Source organism: Amblyomma mixtum, chromosome 5 (assembly GCF_055824585.1).
Source record: "Amblyomma mixtum isolate Tamu chromosome 5, ASM5582458v1, whole genome shotgun sequence".
Lineage (NCBI taxonomy): Eukaryota > Metazoa > Arthropoda > Arachnida > Ixodida > Ixodidae > Amblyomma > Amblyomma mixtum.
The window spans coordinates 74,098,838-74,120,970 of NC_143016.1; the positions used below are offsets into that span (position 1 = coordinate 74,098,838).

A 22,133-nucleotide genomic window follows, 5' to 3' on the forward strand; every position below is an offset into this window, starting at 1 on the left:
AGCGAGGAGGTAAAAAAAAAGGAATAAAAAAGACAAGTGACATGCCAACCTGCACCCGGAACAGCGCAGCGTGGGTTCGGCCGGCTGGCTGATGTGGGCTGGCTTGAAACCATGAAGCTGGTGAAGCTATGAAAAACGAAGCCAAAACTATGCCGTCTGACTGTTCTTGAAGCTGGAGACTGGGCATTCGCTGTCACGCCTGCTGTTGCGAGCATGTCAGGGGCACGCTAGCAGCTGTGCAGCGTGGAATTCAGGTTTGAGTAGGGCTGTTTGGACGATGGCTTGTGCTGCGCCGGTCACACCTGAACACTGCCTCCATTAGGTAGCCCGTTCGAATTAACCGGTGTGAGATATGTAGCATCCGAATTAGGAAGCATATGATGCTATAGACTTACATCAGCATTGGCCGGTAGCGCACCGGCAGTTCGAATCATCCAGATTTCCGAAGTAACGGGATTGAATTAACGAGCTTTTACTGTATCTGGATATAAACTATGTGCACATTCTTGTTTTGAGTATCAACCCAATGTTTCGAAAATTTCCGGGAAAAACAAAAACTTCTTTTCTCATTTCTTTTTCCAGCATTAAAAATCTGTGAAAATTTTTCATCTCCAGTCAGTGGTTTTTGCAGTTTTTTTCATGTTGCATGTCACCTAAACGCACCTTACAAGTCACAGCCATCGTTCGGTTGATGAAACCGTAGTGGCATGAGCAAAAAAATTCAATTATAAATTATTTAGTGGCTGTAGGTGAATACCATAAATCATGATCCATGTATTCTGATGTCTTATGCATCATTACAGAGCAAAAAAAACATGCGACTAAAATGAGGTGCCTATAATCCTTTAAGCAAAAGATAAAAACTGCTATATAATTGTGAAGTACCTTCATTTTTGCATCGCTTGCCACACAGAATCCTCTGTCTTGACCACTGATACAAACTCGTGCCACAGTAAGTAGATACTCTTGTTGCCTGATCGTGGCTTCTGTAGTGATGTGACTGTAATGACGAAATGAGCCCATCAAGCCCATGTTGTAGCACAAATACAGTTTGTGTTATGGTAGTCACTGTGGCCATAATTAGGTCTCCCAGCATATAGCCAGAACAGGTAATAGTACAGAGCATTAAACATGATCTGTTTCTTCATCTTAGCATTAACATAATGAGAAAGCTTAGGAGGCTAACAGGTTTCATGGTTGTTGCTGCATAAATAGCTTCATAGCTATAACTGATACTGCAAAATTGTGCAATGTTCAAAAATGTCTTCAACTTTTTCACTCTTGAGCTCTGTATAAAAACTTAGTTCTGCTATCCTACATGTCAATGGAAACGCTAATTCCTGCTAGAAAAGCGCTTTTCCAGCTGCAATTTACAAAGCTGGAGTGGCTGTAAATGGCGTTACCCTTTCTACTTCCAGCTGGAACTGGCTGCAAGTAGTAATTCTCCATCTGAGTAGAGTGCGAGATAGAATACAACACAGGACAGGCACAACTTGCAACTAAGAATTCTATTGAAGAAAACAAATACATACAGAGAAGAAACCATGCAGCTGCGCTTGCTACCTCATGCAAAAGAACCCCGAAATCAAAAACAGGTTCCATGAGGCAAGGATGCAAGTTTTCCAGCCATAAGCAGAGCACATTTCAGCAAGGATTGAGTGGTTTTCAGCTGGAACAGCACAAGTTTCGGTTCCATAATCCAGCTGAAAATGTAAACTTTTATTTAGTGCGGAATTTCAGCTATGTAACTCTGTTGTTCCACATCTGTGCAAGATTACTTATCACATTTTTTTAGCAAATTGTCAACTTGCTATTATGAAATCCTGAATTAATATGGAGGTCTAAAATATAACAAATACATTTCTGCAAACTGAGAATTCAAAGAAACCTCGTAAGAACAATAAAAGGATTCCACACCATGAGTGTATATTACAGGTCAGCTGAGCAAAACAAAGAACAACATAAATTTCAAACATAAATGTCGTCATTTGGAAACTAAGAAAGTACTAATAAAAACAGGTGCATGAGCTACATTATTGTGTATGGTGAGTGTAGAGCTGCTTACCTTGATCTGCCAATCAATGGCATTGGCATGCTTCAGCATGCATAGGAACCGTGGAAACTGTTCAGCACGATGGTGGCATCCTGTGATCATTAAATAAAATTGTAAACTGTGCGTCCTAACATCCCAAAGCAGCACAAGGGGTGCCGTAGTGGAGGGCTTCTGTTTAATATAGACCACCTGAGGTTCTTATCATGAGCTAACATCACACAGCATGAGATTTTTTTTTTTTTAATTCGCCTGCATCAAGATACAGCCACCACAGCTAGGATCAAACCTGTGACCTTGGGATCAAGAGCCAAATGCTTGTGATCATTAAGTGTAATAGTAATAATAGTATATCATTTATACAGTAGCATGCAAATAGACCAAGAACATGTGAAGGATTGTTCTTAACAAGGTACAGCATTCACAGTAGTCACTGAAATCTTTGCAGCTTCTGGGAAGCTGAAATTGGAAATAAAGTCACGTCAGCAATCAAGAAGGTGAAACCAGTACTTACTGGACGTCAGTGTTGGATCGGGCCATGTTGTTTACGACTGGATGCAGTTTTGAAAAGTGTGCAAAGTGACTACTGAAGTACTGACACTTTAAATGCTCCAGGTCATGAGGCTTCATTGATGGTGCTTGAGCAGTTGGGAACCCTTCCAGAAGATTTTATGTTCTGTGGCATCTGGTTGCTTGTTAAGCACTGATATAGGTGCACTTAACTAGAACTAGGCTGAACAGTGATTATGGAAACTTTTTTTGAATATCTGCCATGTATACTCGGTTCGAAAATATTCTGGTGTCTTTTAAATGCACCTGTTTGAATTCTTGCTGTATTCATTTCAGTTCTTGGCTTTTTGCCATGAATGGTCTCTCATATTGTCCGTCGCAACGATTTATTCAGCCACAATGATGCCTCAGTAGATATGGTGCTCGGCTGCTGACTTGAAAAATGTGGTTTTGATCCTGGTCGCGGTGGTTGCACTTTGAGGGAGGTGAAATGCTAGAGACCCATGTACTGTGCAATGTCAGAGCACATTAAAGAACCCCAGGTGGTTGAAATTATCTGGAGCCCTTCATTACGACCTCCCTCGCAGCCTAGTCAGTTTGAGGCATCAAGCCCCATAAAACCAAGCCCTACCAAATAATTTATTCTAGCTTCAAATGCAGTGACTCACAAACACAGCACCATAATTTTGTTCCTTGAAATATACATACAGTGCAAAGGAAACTGTCTTAAAGGAGTGACTCGTGGGTCTTGTTTTGCTGTTGTCCACTGTATGTATTATGTGGCTTGAGACTAGAAGGGACCACAACTTTATTCTGCAGTAAAATTAGAAAGGTCTGGAGTAAAAACGGATCACAACTTTTTTTTTAATGTTTGGGTAACATATTATTACTGGCATGAATGCAATAAATTACATACTGTAGTAGATAACACATTATTGTGTTACAGCAGCATTCATTTCTTCCATCAAGGATGTTCTCTATTAATTCTATCATGGAGAATCGTTTTGACCTGTTCAGACATATCGCTGGCAACTCCTTGTGATAAGGGCAAACCTGGTTTGGATATCCCAGTGAATATTCAAGCTGTACATGGAGCACCATACAAATTCGTAGCAAAAAATTGAAAATAAATAAATAAACCATTAATTTAACTCTGTGGCACTGACCCTTGTGTTGTCTTTATCATTTTCTTCTTGAAGATGGCACGTTACACTGGAGCCACAACGTGTCTTTGGGAGTGGCTGTAGAGACAAGCGGCTATGCAATTCTCTCCTGCATGACACTGCTCAAGATAGCAGGTGTACCTAAAGCCCTGCCTGCCGTCCAGTGGCTGATCAAGCAGAGGAGTGACCATGGAGGATTCGCATCTACACAGGTAACCACATTCGATAGCTAATGACGTTGTGGTTTTTTTTATTGTATTTTAATGTTATTGCTGATTTGGTCTGGCTACAACATACTTAAGTAAAAATAAAAAATTGTACCAAGGGCATTCTGAAAGACTGACAAGCAGTGCTTCATGTCTGTCGCTTTTCTCATTACTTTATAATTTTTTTATTTTTATTTAAAAATACTGCTGTCTTGAAAAACAAGATCATGGCAGGTGGGCACACACTTTTGTAGAACAACACAAAAAGGTGAAAACTAAAGAAAAAGAAAAAAAAAGATGCACATTCAAGAATATTACTTCAAAGTGATGTCATCGTACACAAAGCCATAGCAGATTACACTGAAGTAACTGGAACAAATCAGTACAAATAACTGAGTAAATCAGCAGTTGGAAAATTACCAATTACTGTAGATGCTCCTAAAACAATGACTAGGAAATGTGTGTTGCCACATTATAAATAAAGTTGTTTCATTCGGTAATGACTTTGTCTTTTCCTCTGTTTAAGGCCATCTCTTTCTTACTGAACCAATGAACAATGAACTTTCTTACTGAACTTATAGAACACATAATTTTTCACCTTGGCAGCCACATGCACAACATAATATACCACTTGTAAAGCCTCGTGGTTTTTCCTGCCATCCATATAGTTGTTTTAACTGTTAACTATTCTCTTTGTCTCAAAAAGCGTTCTGTTTCTAAATGTGCGCCGCCGCGGTGGCTTAGTGGTTATGGCACTCTGCTGCTGATGCAAAAGATGCGAGTTCGATCCCGGCCGCGGCGGTCGAATTTTTATGGAGACAAAATTCTAGAGGCCCATGTACTGTGCGTTGTCAACGCATGTCAAAGAACCCCAGGTGGTTGAAATTTTTGGAGCCCTTCACTACAGCGTCCCTCGTAGCCTGAGTCGCTTTGAGGCATTAAATCGCCATCAACCAAACCAAACCTTCTTTTGGCACATTGTGTTTGCATTCACATACATATATATTTGACACTTTGTCCAGAAAAAGTTTAGACAGCCAAAAAAAATAGAATGTTCCTTCCATTTTTTATTTTGCAGTTTGATAAGCGTCTTTAGTAACCTATTCAACACACCAGCATGAGTTTATCCGTTTTTACTTCTGTTTTTTTACTTTTCACTTTGCTTATGACATTGTGCATATCAAGCTTCCTATTCTGTTTGGCCACTCCAACAGCCTGTCTTTTTTTTTTTTTTCACAATGGTGCAGGACACTATTGTAGCCATGCAAGCCCTGGCAGCATTTGCCAAAGCAATTGTTCGGCAAGACACACGCTTGTCAGTGAAACTGTCATCCCAACATATGGAGGCCAAAGAGCTTTTTGTGGGACCAAGCAATGCAATGCTGCTTCAGGAGGTGGCCATCCCTGCACTGCCGGCAATAGTGAACTTCAACATCACTGGGAAGGGGTGTGCCTTTGTGCAGGTTGGTAGACTTTATCATTTCTGTTGCCATCGTCAAGGTATAAAACCTGTTCTATCAAACTGTGTTCTGAGCTGCTGCCTTGCATGCTGAAGTGGACACGAACATCAAATGCTTCTTCGCAACATTGTTATTCACATGCACACCCAAATCTATATGTTCACACCCATGCATCTCATATTGCTCTCAGTTCATCATCTCTAAAGCCAATAACTCAGTCTTTGTTCACCTTGCTAGCACCTTTTCATTCTTTGGTCATTGGATCAAGCAGAGCCACCTTTATCTCATTAGACACTTCAAAGGGCTACAGGCACCATGCAATAACCCAGGCTGGAGCACTCCTGGGGGACAGGCAGTGCCACTAGTGGGTACATGGAGAAATTGTGGTGGGAGAGTCGCGGCCGTCTGAATTATCATGGGTCGGAAGCACGCCCGATCGAGGCCATGGGGATGTTGCTGGCAACAGTGCAGCAAGTTGGTGGCGGTTTGGGCAAGTTGGAGTGACATAGCGATGGGTAAACAGCATGGGAAAAAGAAAATAGAGACCCAGATGAGCCCTGGCTGTCTGCTGAACGTTTATCCCCAAACAAAAGAGTATGTATTAGTATGCAGCAGAGTATGCATTAGTATTACTGCTCCCCTGGACGGAGCAGTCACTGCTGCTGACGGGTTCAGACAGTGCAAGCGGGTGGCATGATCCAGTTCATCATACCCCATACGGGATATGGGTATACCCCATACGGGGTATGGGTATACCCCACTCCACTCTTCCGATCCAATTCAACAAGCGCAGTGTGACATATCGTACCCCTTCTCCACCTGTTGCCTCCCACCTTCTCTTCACCTTCCCTCTCTCTTCCAGGGTAGAGGGACCTGGAGTGGGGGATTTCCTTCTTTCCACTTTGCTGCCACCTGCCAACCAAGGCTTCAGGCAGACGGATGGATAGATTTTTCCAGTTTGAGGGTTGTAATGCTAAAGCATTATAAATGGGAGGAAGGGTGAGGCATAATAACCCTCTGGAAGAGTGGGGAAGTGGATTGGAGCTGAAAATAAAGGGTGTAGTTGACAGAAGAAGGAAGGAGTGGAGAGGGAGGGAAAAGAGAAGTGAAAGAAAGCACAACAAAAACCCGTAATATAAATTCATGAAATCATTCTAAGCAGGAATGACAAAGAAGAAAACAACACACTGAAATACAGGAAGCTGACGAAAAGCTTGAAAACCAAAGTCTGGCGATCATGCCAGGTTTGCAGAAAGAAGTGACGTTTCCATTTCTGTGAGAATGATAGAGGAAATGCTGACACAGTAGTCTTTGGCACAAGTAATTTGAAAGGCTTCAGTTGTTTTTTGCTTTTTTTTAGTTGCACAGACATAAATTTAGAGGTCGATGGCTGACAGCACCAGCAGTGCTAGCTACTTCTTTTAATGTTTTGAAATAAATCACCGGAACTGACGGCACAGTAAATCTCAGCAAAACACTACTATTCAATACACAACACAGACGACACATCACAGACATCAGAAGTATTAACGCCTCTGACGTGTACACATAAGCTTTCATTGCTTCCCTGGTGAGGCAGTTTTTGTATTTCATGGTCCCTGCAGTGAATGCCAAAGTGCTCGTTGATCACTCTTTCTACATTATACTGGTTTATTTAAGGGTTATAGAATTGACAACTCCATCGACACACACCACCACATGTATTCTGTGGTTCCTGGTGCATGCCCTTTCCTTCTGTTGAGTAGGCTAATTGGGGGCAGAAAATGAAGGAGCAACTTGGTTTTCAGGTGCAGAGAAAAATTATAAATGCAGAAATCGTAGTGTATCTTCTTCTCTTTTTGGGAAGAATGTCCTGTGGTGAATCTTCACATGATTGCTGGCTCACTGTCCATCAGACGAGAGTGATACAATATTCCCGTCACTTGGCTTCACAGAACTTTGGGAACTTGAAAACCCTTGTCCCTGGCGAGTTCTCGTACGTGCTATTGCAGACTGCAGTGCAGCAAGTCATGTTTGACCACATCATGCTGCTAATACAAAGAATTAATGACGAATGCAACACACATCCGGGCAGCATGGGCGGGCACGTCTCCCACACAATCTTCCCTTTCCACTGTGAGGGGAGCGTACATCAGCGCCGGAGTTACTCCTGTACGGAACCTATAAGATCATTTCCTGAGGGTTTCACTTTTACAGCATAGCCAAATAGTTTGGCCTGTCACAGTTAGCTCTTCACTTGGTGCAGAAAGCTGTTGTATTATACTTTTGGTCAAATAGCTTGTTACTGAATGTGTTTTTGTTGATGTCATGGCAGTTCTTGATCTCAAACATTGCTTCTGTGATGTCTTTGCAGGCCACTGCAAAGTACAACGTCCCTGCAGTGGCTGATACCAACAAGTTTGCTCTCAGGGTACTGGCATCCCATGCTGATTGTAAGCCAAAGATAGAGCTTTGTGCTAGGTAATGCATTCTTGGTGCTTTTAGCCACTTTACTGCAGCTAAAGGGTTTTTTTTTAATTATTATTGTTGTTTTCTTAAAATAAATATAACCTTTGGTCTAATAAATATAAAAACCATCATTACATGCACTTCATGTAGTGAACTGTGTGATTCCTTTATATTTCATCTCATTTTCAGTTTTTATGCTGTGCATCAGTGCTAATTAGCAGTAAGTATAGCGAATGGGCTTAATGGTGAGAACTGAGGAACAAGGAAAAATTGTATGTGTGTAGAGCAAGTTTCATGCTTTTACAATGCTAGCTAGCGTCCAGAAGAAATGAAACCGGGTGCATACTTAATGTTAAAACATGAGAAGAATGCTTGCACTCTTTCTACCGCATATGGTTTTGGAAATTTTGTTGCTCGAATTTTTGCGCACTCTTTGTGTACTTCAGTTACCTCCTCTCCCGGGGAATGTCTGGAATGGTGATCATACAAGTCTACCTGCAAACCGGATTCCGTTTGAGCAAGGTCTCTTCTTTCTTTTTGTTCTTTAGTTCTTTATTTGCTGTTGTTTCTATTCTCACAGTGTTTGCCATAAACTCTCATTGTGCTTACTATATTTTGTTGCTTACATTCCCCATTTAATTTTCAGGTTGTTGATGGCCTGGAAGTTAGGAAGACTGAGGAAGAGCCTGACAAAATAAACCTGTACTTTGATGAGGTGAAGTATATATCTTTTCAGGCCAGCATGGACCTTCCCACTAATGCATTTACAGTTAAACTTCTTAGACTAATCCAGTTTGGACTTGATCTGGCAGCATGCTGCACGATCTCCTCAGTGTATATGTAGTCCAGAATGTGATTCTAAAAATTATTATTTAATAAAACAAAGAAAAGCTGTTCAGTGTGTCATGAGAATACAGCACTGTTAATGATTGCTTCATTCTTTTGTTTATATTTTCCACTTTGGCAGTGCAGTGAGCACATATTTTGAAGATTATTTGTGTACTGCTTTAATTTGTGAAGTTACTCACAGTACCGATTCAAGTCAGCGAGACAATGTGTAAAGTGCGTTTCATTGTTTCAAGCAAAAATTTATGCCCTGGTGCCTGCTCACACGCTGAACTTTTCTCGTCTCTTACTACGTTGTTTTTCTTGAATGTTGTGTGGAAATTTCATCATATGTTATCAGTATTCATGACAACAGACTTTAGAGTGTGCCATAACCACAGCATTATTTTTTATATATATATTTTTTTATTTTTCAGCTAAGCAACCGAAGAATGTGCATCACCTTAATGTTGACCCAGGAGTTCGAAGTGCAGGACAGTGCTCCTGCAGCTGTTATATTGCAGGACTACTATGATCCTGGTTTGTTGCAACTTTATTTATTCAGAACCCCATCTGTTTGAGAGTACTACAAGGGGAACATCTAATAAGGAAAACATATTCCATGACATGGGGAGGTGCAATGCTTGTATTATATATAAGATATGACATTGATATGACGACACACACACACGCGCGCACACACACACACACGCACACACATGTCACAAGTTGGGGCTTCTACCGCACGAGGCGGATTTAGGGTTGCTTGACGGCGGAACTTATCTCTGATCCGTCAAGGCAACTGTGGTCTAAGACCCTTTTCCCATGCATACTTTACAGGTGTCATTGTATTAAGGAACTACACGATTCCAAGTTGTGAGAGGGATCAACAAGACCTCAGTGACTCACAAGTGCCCCTGCAGTCAGAAATAATGCAAGAGGATATTCGTTCAGCCAGGACTCATCTCGGAAACTTCCGAAATATCGAACAAGACTTGGACTTCCCAGATGGCCCTGAAGCAAACATGCCTGTTACAGTGCCTGCTCCTCAGACCTGATTGGGAAAAGGTCATAAACGTGTAGAAAACTTCCATGCTGAAGGAACTTGCAGGGTGCTCGGATATGCTCCAAGTTATTGAACATCGGTGCACTCCAATTTTTGTACTGAGGACACTAAGGAACAACACAGAAGAGCCACAACTATCTTTTGAAAGAAGCATATAATTATTAGGTTGAAGCTTCACTCACTGTTGTGGTAAGCAAAAAAATACACTTGTTCAGAGTTTACATCTGAAAGCCAAAATGTGTGCTTAACCTGTCGAGCATGCTGTTTCTTCATCTAGAACTTGGAAGTGCAGCTGAGCGACATGTTAAATGTAGTTGCGCATATCTTTCTTGTGGTATGAAGTTGGGCGAACTTGCTTGGCCCAAGTTTTATAGTCTGTGTCATCCGTGTACTGAAAGCCACCTATTTTCAGCATGTTAGCAATATTTCCTGCATGAATAGCCTTATTCAAAACTGAAACTTCATATCATTGCTGGATTCTTCTTGTTCAAAGCAGCACAGCTGCAGAAATGGTGCATGGACGTGGAGCCTGTTTGGAAAGATGGAATTTCATACCTTGCATTAATTCTTTGCATCCACTGACCATGAACATTATAATTAGCTTAAAATGCGAGCGTTCCAATATTTCTTTTCTATAGCATACTATACTACTGTGCAGTAGTGCCTTCCAGTTCAGGTTCCAGTTTATGCTGCGCAACATAGCTGTAATACTCATGGGGAAAGCAATTGTACTGAAGTCACGTAGAAAAAAAATTGCAAAGAAAAGCCAAAGAAAGACTAGCTCTTTTATGCACTGCGTCTGCGATTCTGCTATTGTTTTTGGTGTCGCCTAGGCACCCATCTGGACTGTAGACGTGTTACCAAAAAAAATAAATTCTTTAAAGTATTTTAAGTTTTTATTCGTTTCTTTTATATATTTGCTCAGAAAAGAAAATAAATGTGCATTCTTTTAAAGCAGATAGGGGGCTTTTGAGGTTACTGTTTTTGAGAAACTGCTTGCTACAGGTCCTCCTTACTCTACTGGTCTCGTGGCAAATTTTGCAGCTCTGTGGTGGTTTGTTTCAGCACAAATGGGTTTGAAGGTATTGCATTTCGTGATGCCTTTTAGGGGCAGTTTTTGTTGGCCACCTTGCATTTGTGACACCTTAGCTTTTCTGACCTTGCTGGTCGGGTTTGGATGTGTTAATTTCAGATATGTCATGAGCAGGCACGGGTCATCGACTGTAGTCACTAGTTTGGCCATTAAACCCATGCATGGTAGTTTTGTTTGCTTTTATTTCAAGGAACATGAAAGGAAGGTGTGCTGGCCGCATTGGAATTGCCTTCGTGCCTGAACATCACTAGCTGATTGAGTGGAAGCAGACATAAAGAAAGGGTAAGAAATGGGGAATAGACATGCGAGAAAACACTGCCCTTAACTGCACAGCCTATTTTCAGTTTCAGTTTCCTCTTTTACCTTATTCCGTCTACTATTTCGAAAAATAGGTTTATTTGCAAGGAAGGGAAAGAGGTCTATAAGGGGTTCCATAAATTCAGCATTTATAGGGGCTCCGGGGGCACCTATAAAAAAATCTTGGAGAAGGGTCTTTCTTCACCACATTCTTAAAGAAGGAAGTGCCATAGTATCTAGGTTGCCTGCTGTGGTGTCTACAGTGAGTGTGTGGTGTTGCTCTTGCAATTTTCCTGCCAAAGCTTCAATTCTTCCAGAATGTTCTGGTGCCTTCCATTGGATTATCATATGGGGTTATACTAGTTCGGCCAACTAATTCACCCTCTAATCCACCTGAATCGATTTTGAGGTAGGTGTAAACTTCCAAATTTTGGGCACCCTCAGATTTTCAAATTTGGCAGTGCACTATGATTGGTCCACGACCCTCCCGGTCGCATTCAAAGATTGCGTTATGGTCACAGACCATAATCGCGCGATCGCGCTCTTTCAGCGGTGCGCCACTTCCCCGGCAGGTAGCTGCTTCAAACTCTGCCACCAGTGGGGCTTGTGAACAGAGATGGGCAAATGCCCTCGTTTTTGCCTTTCCTCCCTCACCCTCACCATGAAATCTTTGGCCCTCTCTCATCTTCATTTTGTAAAATTCCCTGGCCTCGACTATTAACATTCAAGTTATTTTTCCTTATTACCGATATGACAGGGTCGGTCAAAAGTTCCAAGGCCACAGGGTTTACTTTTGAACAGTATGTCCTGCTGATAAAGAGGTTCTCAGAGGTTAGAACGATGCTTCTTCTGCCCTCTACAGATATTTAGAGCTTCAGGGGTGCCGCAACTGCCTGACTAGCCTGGGAACTTTTGACCGACCCTGTACATGCCGATATTTGCGCACTAAGCGCAAACTATTGTTCATTACCGCTTTTCACGGTGTCGAGCCACGTGGATCTTGCTTAGCACATTGAAGTTCTCAGTAGCCAAGAATCGGCGCAAGAAATAACACAGTGACTATATATGGTCATACTGTAGCCGGTCACTGGTAAATGCCCTGACAGTACTTCACGTAGTGCCTAAAATGAACTGTGTGGGGAGAATCGGGGCAGTGAAATGCGTAGAAAAATTCTCAACCCTAGAGCAAATAAGAGAAGTGCCGGGAGAATTTCAGCCAGGAAATTCTACCGGCTGTGGTAGTACAGCATGCCATATTTAATCAGGCCGAACTGCCCACCGCTGCACAGTCCATAAGTTTGGAGGCAGCATAGCGATAAACTTTCAACACCCCATTTGCGCAAGGAGGGGGATTCGGACTGCTGACTGGCGACAGGGGTCATGCCCAGTTTGCCGTGACTGAAGGCACGGGGCACACACTGCAAATTGGACAAAAGAAAATTGCAGCTGCTTTAACTTAATTACTTGGCCAAATGCGAAGTATGTGCACTAGCACCTCGTGTGTATTTGCGCTTTCGGTTCTAGGCTAGAGTTCCAAGGTCAGGCTTCAGGCAAATATAGGCAAACTCAGTGATTGGGGACCTTAGTGGTCGCGCACTATAAAATCTTTGGACCGCTTAGCACTCCTTAAGAGGACACTGCAATAACGGTGTGTTCTGGATCCATTGCGCACGGATGGAAATTTATGAAGACGACGACGTGCAACACAGAGTGCGAGAGATTGGAAGATGCACACGAAGGGTGACCGGTTACGGCGATAGCGTAATAGACCTTATGCAAAATTGCTGCCATCTATCGGAGAAAAGAAGAACCAGCGGAAATCCGCCATGTTGGAGGATGACTGAACCTCGTTCCGCCTCTGCTCTCTGGATTTAGGCGTGCCCTGCGTTAGCTTCCTTACTGCTGTGCTGGCTCGAAAATCTTATTTCCTGTCACTTGAGCCTGTAAACATGACTTAATGGTCAGTCGACCTGTTTCTGCTGCCCAAGTTTCCAAGCGACTTCGCAGACACTTACTACGCGTCCAAAACACTTTCCGAACGCCACCGGGTAGGGAGATAGAAGTTTTTCACGGAGTCCTATGTCAGTTTGCCGGCGCTGAACACCAAGAAATGTACGAAGCAAGTGTAATTTTCATTTACGGCTAAAATGTGCGCATTTCAGTCTAGTTTGAGTCAGTTTTTATTTGATTGGATACTTTTTGCGAACGGGCATGCCGCTTGAATTGCTGCTGTTGTGGTAGCGTTTTCTGTGTGTTGCGTCGACACCAAAAGCGAACGATAGTAAACTTCACGCTCATGTTGGCAGTGTCGAAAAAAGTGGCCTGTCAACATGCGACACTTTTCATTTTCCTTGAAAAGTTCATACAGCATTTGTTTGTTTGCCCTAGTGCTCTAGCGCCCAGAGCCCCTAGTTTGCCCTAGTGCCCTAGCCAGAGAAAGAAAACACGTTATTTTTATTACCGGGCATATAGACCCCTAGGTCCTCGCACGACCCCACTACACAACTGTTTACCATTCTTGGACTATCGCCGTTAAAAACACGTAGCCCGTGAATGCAGCAGTGTCTATGGCTTTACCACGACGAGCAAGTCGTTGTGCACTGAGATTTTTGGAGGATTCTACATGCGTTATGCATTCCCGCTACTAGTTGGAACTATGGTACCGCTTGAGCGGCTTCCCTTACGGTCCTTTCTTTTTTTTTTTTTTTACACAAAACAAGGTTTCGTGGAAACCGGTCGGTTAAGTGAAATCGCTACATGCAATCAAGCCGTCGCTCCACAAAATAGGCACATTTCCCTGGTCTAACTGAAATGATTGACTGACTGACGTTCCGTGCCACGGGCACTTGACCCTTGCTGGTGTTTCCGTCGAAACAAATATTCGCACTAAAAACTAACATGTGAAATCGCTGCGGCGGATAACGCTAGGAGCGACGGTTCTCACAAAGCGTGACCGGTACCACTGAACAGCTGATCACGATTACTCTATTGCGAGGCCGATAATCGCAGCACTTCAGGGCAATCGCAGGAGAAAAACTACTTTTGTGTGATATTTTCTTCGTGCCTACAAAGCTTATTTCTAATTTCATTTGCTACATGGCGATAACGAAATGTGTTTCGCGACGTCTCGACATGTAGCGACGGTACTGCAACAGTTGTGTCGCCGATGTCGGGGATCGCAGTTCAAAAATAGAAATGCGCTCAAATCAAGCCCTCTTGCCTTTTTTTTCCCTGGGCGTCTTTGTGACCCTTCTGCGTACAGCAAGGCACTAAGCAATATGTGGGCATACTGAGGACGGTGAAACTAAAGCGCGTGCGACGAGCGTGTACCAGTACGTGCTGTGAATCAGGCGGCTATCCTCCAACATGGCGGATCGCGCGCGGCGACCGCTAAATGGCAGTGCATTTCGCATAAGGTCTATAGCGTATAGTGCTCTCGTGCAGAGGCCAGCGAAGCGGATCTGTTTGCGCTGCCGCTGGTTCGAAGCCCAGGCGCGGCGCAGTCAGAGTCATATTAAGGCGAAAGCCTTTAATGTCTCATCGTTGTAAGCAGCAGTTGTCGACAGAAATGTCACGCTTTTCAATTGGTCGAAACGGCCGTGACGTCACAGTGCGCGAATTTCAAACGGGGTTAATTGTACTTTGGCTAGTCACCATGCAACCAATTGAAGGGATCGTATAGTGATGCTCCATGTAAGCGGGACTGAGCTTAGTTAATTGCTTAATTACCCAACTAGCCTAATTAACTTTTCTAGTCAGGCCATATAAATAAATAAAACCGAGTAGGAAATTGGTCGAGCTCGGGAATTGAACCCCGGTCTTCGGCGTGCGAGACGAGCATGCTATCCACTCCGCCATGCCAGCTCGATCGATGGTTCGCAATGAACAAAGGCGCGTCTAGTGAATAGGGTGTCTTCGCTCACTCCCATCCTCCTCCCTTCCCTTCCGGCGAGGTTTAGGTGTCCACCGAGTTATGAGAGACAGATACATTTCCTTTCCTCAAAAACCATTTTACCGATGAGCGAGGCGTAGAACCGAATGGGCAATGGCGTTCTATGGACTCCCTGGCAGCGTTGCAAGATGTTGTCGCGTTCCACTCTTAGAGGCGAAGCTTAAAACATCTTAACCACACATCAGTGACCACACTTTAGGTAAAAAAAGTGCCCCCCTGAATTTTGACAGGTGTTCACTGAGATATGTGAGACAGCTACTGTGTAATTTCCTTTCCTCAAATACAATTTACATTTTCTTCATTACGGGCCCTCTTTGTCTTCTTTCACGTACTCCCACTTCCTCCCTTCCTCTACGGTGCGGTTCAGGTGTACACTGAGATGACAGAGAATTACTGCGCCATTTCCTTTCCTCAAAAAGCGTTGCGTTCAAAGGGCAAGGCATCGCGCCGAACGGGTGGTGGGGTTTCGGGGACTCGCAGCGCTACAACTCGCTGTCGCGTTCCACTCCTAAAGGCGAAGCTTAAGCGTCATCAATTAGCAGTTAATTAGTATTTAGGCTTTAATCAGTAATTAACAATTAATTAGTGATTTGTCATCACTTAGTAATTAGTACTCAATTATATGTGACGCCAGCATTGCCACAGAAGCAGCGAAAGTGGTTCGGAAAACGCTTTCGCCTCTATGCACTTTAGACAGTCAAAGTGCCCCCTGAATTTTTATTTTATTTCTGCAGGTCTAGCTGGCATCAAAACTCGGACAACGGGAGTTTTTTTCGAGATTAGAAGCCTTAGTGCTGGTGCACGAAAAACTACTGCGATTCAAGGAACTAGTTACATAGATAAGACAAAAAAGAAGGTATGTGGTGAAATTAACACACGTGTAGAGAGAGAGAGAGAATGAACTTTATTGAGAAACTGCGTGTACTTGAGAGTTGCTTGACGATCAGATGGGTGGGGTCCTCATTCCAGAACTCCAGTTTAGGTTTAGGTTTATGAAAGTTTAACGTCCAAAAGCGACTCAGGCTATTAGGGACACCGTAGTGAAGGGCTCCGGAAATTTCGACCACCTGGGGTTCTTTAACGTACTCTGACATCGCACAGTAAACGGGCCTCTAGAATTTCGTCTCCATCGAAATTCGACCATCGCAAGCGGGACGAACCCATGTCTTTCGGATCAGCAGCCATGTGCCGGCCGTAACCACTGAGCCACCATGGCAGCCCCAGAACTCCAGCGGTATACCATATATACTGAATGAAAAAAAAATGGCTGGCAGTTTAGCATTGTTAAGTACTACAGTACGAAACTTCATGCGAAAGCACAGTAGACCAACCCAAATTTTTTGGGTGAGCCAAGCCTAATCTGGGGGTGGCCCAGGTCGGTTCCAAACGTGGGCCAACTCAATTTTCTAATTTTCGGGTGTGGGCCAACCCCATTTTTGGATGTGGCCCAGTTCCATTTTGAGACTAGCCCTGCTGAAAGTTCCAACATTATGTCTCCTGGGAATCTTGATGGACACATTAGAAACCACGATAGGTTGCGATATGTTAACTAGTGCGAATAAAACAGCAGACAGAGGCAGAGAAACAGACGGGACACTGTCCGCTGTTTTATTCGCAGCCAGTGTCCCAGCACCAACTAGCCCAACTTTCTTGTTTAAGCATGATAGGTGCATTGGAAGCATATTAGTGACGTTGGAAATAATACTGGGTCTTTTGGAGAGATGTTGGGTACGGTGGTGGCGGCTAGGACTCATGGCAGCGGTACTGGAGAGATTGCTGGGCACATGGCACATGCAGTGGATGGTGGAGGCGTTGGGAGTTCATGTTGGTGACGACGGTGGCAAAGCTGGGCTACATGGTGGCCATAGAGTGGAACTCATGTTGGTGACGATGGAAACAGCTGGGTGGGTATGCTAGCCGGTAGCCTTGGGTTTGCTGAATGATACTGCTCTCTAACTGCGTGTACACAATTGCAACTGTGAAGCGCATGTGAGCACCATGCGTGCCACTTGCAAAAATGGTTCGGATGATATTTGAATGGGAAGTTCTGTGTCATGCAAGTGCGCATGCAATGACTTCATCCTATCGGCGTTTTGACTACGTACATTGCAAAAGTACGGAGTCTGAACACCTCAGCGTCGCGCCCCCTTCGAATTATGTATACCGCAAACATAACATGAATGCTCGAACGCGTCGCTTGGAATGACATATATTACCGTCGCTGAGCATTCGCATCTCTGTGCGAGAGAATGCACGATGGTGCGCTACATCGAAGCACCCTACTTGTGATGTGACGGGCGCGACATCAAGTCGCAGACCCACTCGGGTAATCCGCAGTGGAGGAGCGCAAACGCCACACACAACATTTTTGCACCTAAAAGTATGCAGATCAGCTTGTCGCACCGCTAACACCCTTTGGGTGCATTCTGCAGCATTCTTCATGATGGGTGTTTCCCAGGACCTTTCTGGAAGGGTGTGCATGACCAGATGGCCGACGCAACACATGCGGTCATGTGCCAATCCTCTATAGTTCGTTTTTTACGGATGACTTCTTAAGCCGCTCGTAAACAACAGTCTAGTAACCGGCTCATTATACTCACTGTCTCGCTTATAGTACACAGGAAATATGAGGGAATGAAACGCCCGGGAAATGACAGGTCACTTCCAAATATACTACTTTGTGAAGCAGGGAGTAAAGTTTCACAGGTTCTTCTTGTTCTTTGCACCAGAGGTGCCCCGCCAGAGACGGTTGATTTTACTCGAAGACTGAAGCTTGATCTCTGCACCAGCGGTGCCCCGTCAGAGACGGTCTCAAGATGTGTTGACACGCAGGGAAGAAAAAGGCAATAACTGAAGATTTATATACAGATGCTTACAGAATATACAAGTTAGATACAACGGCAAAAAGACAAACAACAAAAAGGTGGATCTGGCTAATACTAGGGGAGGCCCCTACTCGGCGTTGCCGAAGATGCGTTGCATCTCACCTTGGCCCAGAACCCCGCTTCCAGCTCCGGGGCCCGGTTTTAAAGCCCTAAAGGCCCGGCCCACATTTCGTAGCTTCCAATCATATTGTGCTCTCAACATGATTGGTTCTTCAAGAGCCTGGCCAGCCCTCCAGCTGCCGTAAAGTAGAGCACTCTCTCCACCACAAAATAAAAACAAACACAAATAGACATCCGTGCCAGCACGTGTGCGAATCAGTACCGCGGGTGGGGGGACACCCGTATACCTGCCGGCGCGTTCGCGAGCGGCCGCGTTCCAAGAAAGGAGACGCTTCGCTTTGAGCACCCCCGGCCGCGTTCCGATGACCCCCGCGAACGCTACCGAACCCTTACACGCCCTTCCCAAGATTCTACAAAGGGCTCAAATGCCACTTTTAGAATTATAACGAGAAGGGATCGGTACGGGTCACAAAACCACCCTGTGGGTGACATACCGCAGCTACACCAGCGCTGGCACCAACAAAACCAAAAACAAAATGCAAAATGCACACACAACATCAGCAAATTCCACAAATTCACACGGTGGCATGCCTGCCGTGCGCCGTAACACGGCGTCCAAGTTGGTGCGTTGCACCCAGTTCACCAGCATGCACACCCGCATCCTGTCGACTGCGCCAGTAAAGTTTCACAGGTTCTTCTTGTTCTTTGCACCAGAGGTGCCCCGCCAGAGACGGTTGATTTTACTCGAAGACTGAAGCTTGATCTCTGCACCAGCGGTGCCCCGTCAGAGACGGTCTCAAGATGTGTTGACACGCAGGGATGAAAAAGGCAATAACTGAAGATTTATATACAGATGTTTACAGAATATACAAGTTAGATACAACGGCAAAAAGACAAACAACAAAAAGGTGGATCTGGCTAATACTAGGGGAGGCCCCTACTCGGCGTTGCCGAAGATGCGTTGCATCTCACCTTAGCCCAGAACCCCGCTTCCAGCTCCGGGGCCCGGTTTTAAAGCCCTAAAGGCCCGGCCCACATTTCGTAGCTTCCAATCATATTGTGCTCTCAACATGATTGGTTCTTCAAGAGCCTGGCCAGCCCTCCAGCTGCCGTAAAGTAGAGCACTCTCTCCACCACAAAATAAAAACAAACACAAATAGACATCCGTGCCAGCACGTGTGCGAATCAGTACCGCGGGTGGGGGGACACCCGTATACCTGCCGGCGCGTTCGCGAGCGCGCGGCCGCGTTCCAAGAAAGGAGACGCTTCGCTTTGAGCACCCCCGGCCGCGTTCCGATGACCCCCGCGAACGCTACCGAACCCTTACACAGGGGTTATGGGGAAAATGTTGGAAAGCTATGCACCACGAGCAAAATCGGCAGCTGGAATCACACGTATTATCCTCGTCCAAACCATAAAAGCATGCAGAGTAAGCAGCTGCATGGAGCTCAGTACAATATATGACAAACCGGGGCATATCATGTACGACCATACATAATTTCCCCTTTCGGCTTTCAATCTAGGAATGCAGTAAGCGCCAAGGCACGTTGGTCAATAAAAGCTTGCAACAGTTACTCTTGTTGTTCCTTCAAGTATGCCAGCTGCTTGCGCAGTTCAAGCATGACAGGAGAGGCTGTCGTTGCACAAGCTACAAACATGTAGCCCTTGAATGAAAAATACCTGTAAATCAGTGGCATTAATTCCAGTATAACACTGGTAGAGGTTACAGGGCAATAGATGGTTAAAAAAGACAAGTTCTCTGAGGATGTGGACTAGGACTGAGGCTCTAGAAGGTGTTGGCTGAGGAGCCCACGGAACAGGGACAAAGGCCCGTCAGTTTCGCTTTCCTGCCTAGCCTCTGCTAGAGGTGCCGAAGTGGAGTGGTCCGGAATAACTTCAACCACCTGGGGATATTTAAAATCCACTGACATCACACAGCACACGGGAACCTTTTGCGTTTCGGCTTCATCGAAACGCGGCCGGGTTTGAACCCGTGTCCTCTGAGTCGATAGTCGAACGCCATAACCATGTGCACTGATCCACCGCGGCGGGCCGTCGCAAGAGCGAGAGGCGTAGCGTGTGTAGAGAGAGCGAGGAAGGAAAAGCAACGAGGGAGCTCTCTGCGGCAGATGAAATGCAATCAGTACCTCCGGAGCTTAGCCCGAGTTCTGACACACCGTGCACAGGCGGCCCCCACGTCAGAGTTCTCCCGGGGGCGCATGCACATGTCCAGTGAGCTGACTCAAGCCTACCGAGACGAGAGATAGTTCTACCACCCACCCCACCCCTCCTTTAGCGATTACCACCAAGCCCTATGGGGCAACACCACCTTGATGGGGCCACCTCCACCAACACCACCTTCACCCTCTTATAAATTCATCCTCTTATAAATTCGGTCCCGCCACCACCAAACCCTCTCCAACCCCTCCTACAGCCACCAACCGCCACCCCCGCCCGAATCCTATTCCAATGCTCAGTGGATCCTCCCCCGCGGCCCCTGGAGCAGCTTACCACCTGGAAGGACTGGGAGACAGGTGGAAAGATGCTCCAGGCCCCGCGGGAGAAGATCCGCCGGGAATTGGAATATAGGATTCGGACGAGGGTAGCGGTTGGAGGTTGCATGCTCTGAGGACTCGATCCGGCAGAAGGCAGACACGTATACCGGTCTGCCGACGTCATGGACCGCAGGGACATGAACGTTTGAGTGTAGTGAGCCACGCGGGGGCTCAAAGGCCAGCGTTCCCCAAACTCTTCTGTTTCAATAAAGGCTTTTACTACTTCCAGCTCGGACCACAAAGAAGCCGGTCCTTCGGTGTGTGTCAAGGAAGCTCGGCGCGCCGAACAGCGACCGCCTGCCATCGAAATCGCGTCAAACCACGCAACACCACATCAAAGCGCATAAACGCGGTAACAAGCAGCAATCCTCAAAGCAAATGCAATAAAAGCATCGCAAGGATCATTCACGCCCTGTCGTAAACGCAACGCTTCAGCCACAGCGCACATAAACGAAAGGCATTGACGCAATTAAAATCCACGCACAGCTGCGGCACACCAGTCGCAAACATGCTGCGTCAGGCAAAAGGCAAATCACCGTACAGAATATAAATCAGTAAAAGTCAGATGCAAACCCTCTCACTACTGTCGCAGCTTCGACGTATCAATTCTAATGATCGCCTGTCAAATTTTATTTTATTTTGTAAGCGCCATATCTCCGTCATGAAATTCTTCGCAGAATCACTGAACGACGCCATAAGATATTTTCTATTCTTACGTTTACGTAGCACCCCGATTTCGTGGACCGCTAGAAAATAAACATCAGTGTCTTTTTTTTTTTTTTGCCGTCACAGGCGCGTTTCAAGTTCCGCGCGTCTTTGGCCTCCGCGCTGAAAGGCCCACTAGTTTACGTCACTCCGTTGCGCAATGCCCACTAGTTTACGTCACTCCATTGCGCAAGTGCCAAGTGACTTTCTTTGCCCGCGCTGTTCAGTTCGCCGCTGCTGCGAAATGCGCGACTCGGGAGCGTTCTAAATTTTTTGGCTGACAGCATCATGTTTACCTGCGTGCGTCCCGCTGGCGTCTGCAAGTCGTGTCTCAAAGACGACGAGCCATTCGCATGCCCGCGCAACTGGCGTTTCACAGGAAGTTGCGTTACTTGATGACGTAAGTTCCGGTGACGCAAACCTACGTATGTGTCGCTTTCGGTTGGCAGATGCCCTTCGGCGAGTTATAGCGCGCAGGTCCAAGCGATTGCCAAAAAAGGGCTACTGCATGAGGGATAATACGTTTTCAGCTCGACAGATATACGGCGCATGCATGCTTGTATGACATCGCCTGCAGGACAACGCTTCTTTGGAAACGCACGTGCAAGGTGCAAATCCCATGATGCGCTGCCCGCATGGCTGCCCGCCACATGCCACGGTGCCATTTTCTTTTTTTTTCCTGCAGGTGAAGTACGTACCGTATTTGCTAGAAGTAACCTGCAGATGCATAGCTTCCAGAAGAGGGCAAATACGGGCTGGTTGGTGCATGTTTGAAGAACTGGATAAAACAGCGCAACAGTAGGCGAGACAAAAGAAGGACAAACAGCAGGCCAGGAATAAACTTAGCGGTTTGTGCAA

General features: G+C 45.3%; 1 protein-coding gene and 1 long non-coding RNA gene across 2 annotated transcripts in view; one reads left to right on the forward strand and one right to left on the reverse strand.

Moving 5' to 3' along the window:
• The window catches only part of LOC149342676 (pregnancy zone protein-like), a 47,643-nt gene extending 36,655 nt beyond the window's left edge, over positions 1-10,988 (forward strand). Inside the window, exons 28-34 of the mRNA XM_089545145.1 lie at positions 3,760-3,935; positions 5,177-5,392; positions 7,743-7,849; positions 8,284-8,359; positions 8,484-8,552; positions 9,100-9,202; positions 9,503-10,988. Of these exons, the coding sequence (XP_089401271.1) occupies positions 3,760-3,935; positions 5,177-5,392; positions 7,743-7,849; positions 8,284-8,359; positions 8,484-8,552; positions 9,100-9,202; positions 9,503-9,720 (965 nt within the window). The 3' untranslated portion in view covers positions 9,721-10,988. The remainder of the gene's footprint in view (positions 1-3,759; positions 3,936-5,176; positions 5,393-7,742; positions 7,850-8,283; positions 8,360-8,483; positions 8,553-9,099; positions 9,203-9,502) is intronic.
• On the reverse strand, positions 800-21,628 carry LOC149342678 (uncharacterized). Its single transcript, XR_016283064.1, has 3 exons — positions 21,572-21,628; positions 2,066-2,145; positions 800-1,000 (listed from the first exon to the last, which is right to left on the reverse strand). It is a non-coding gene; the product is annotated as an uncharacterized LOC149342678 (long non-coding RNA).
• Between the last annotated feature and the right edge of the window lie 505 nt (positions 21,629-22,133).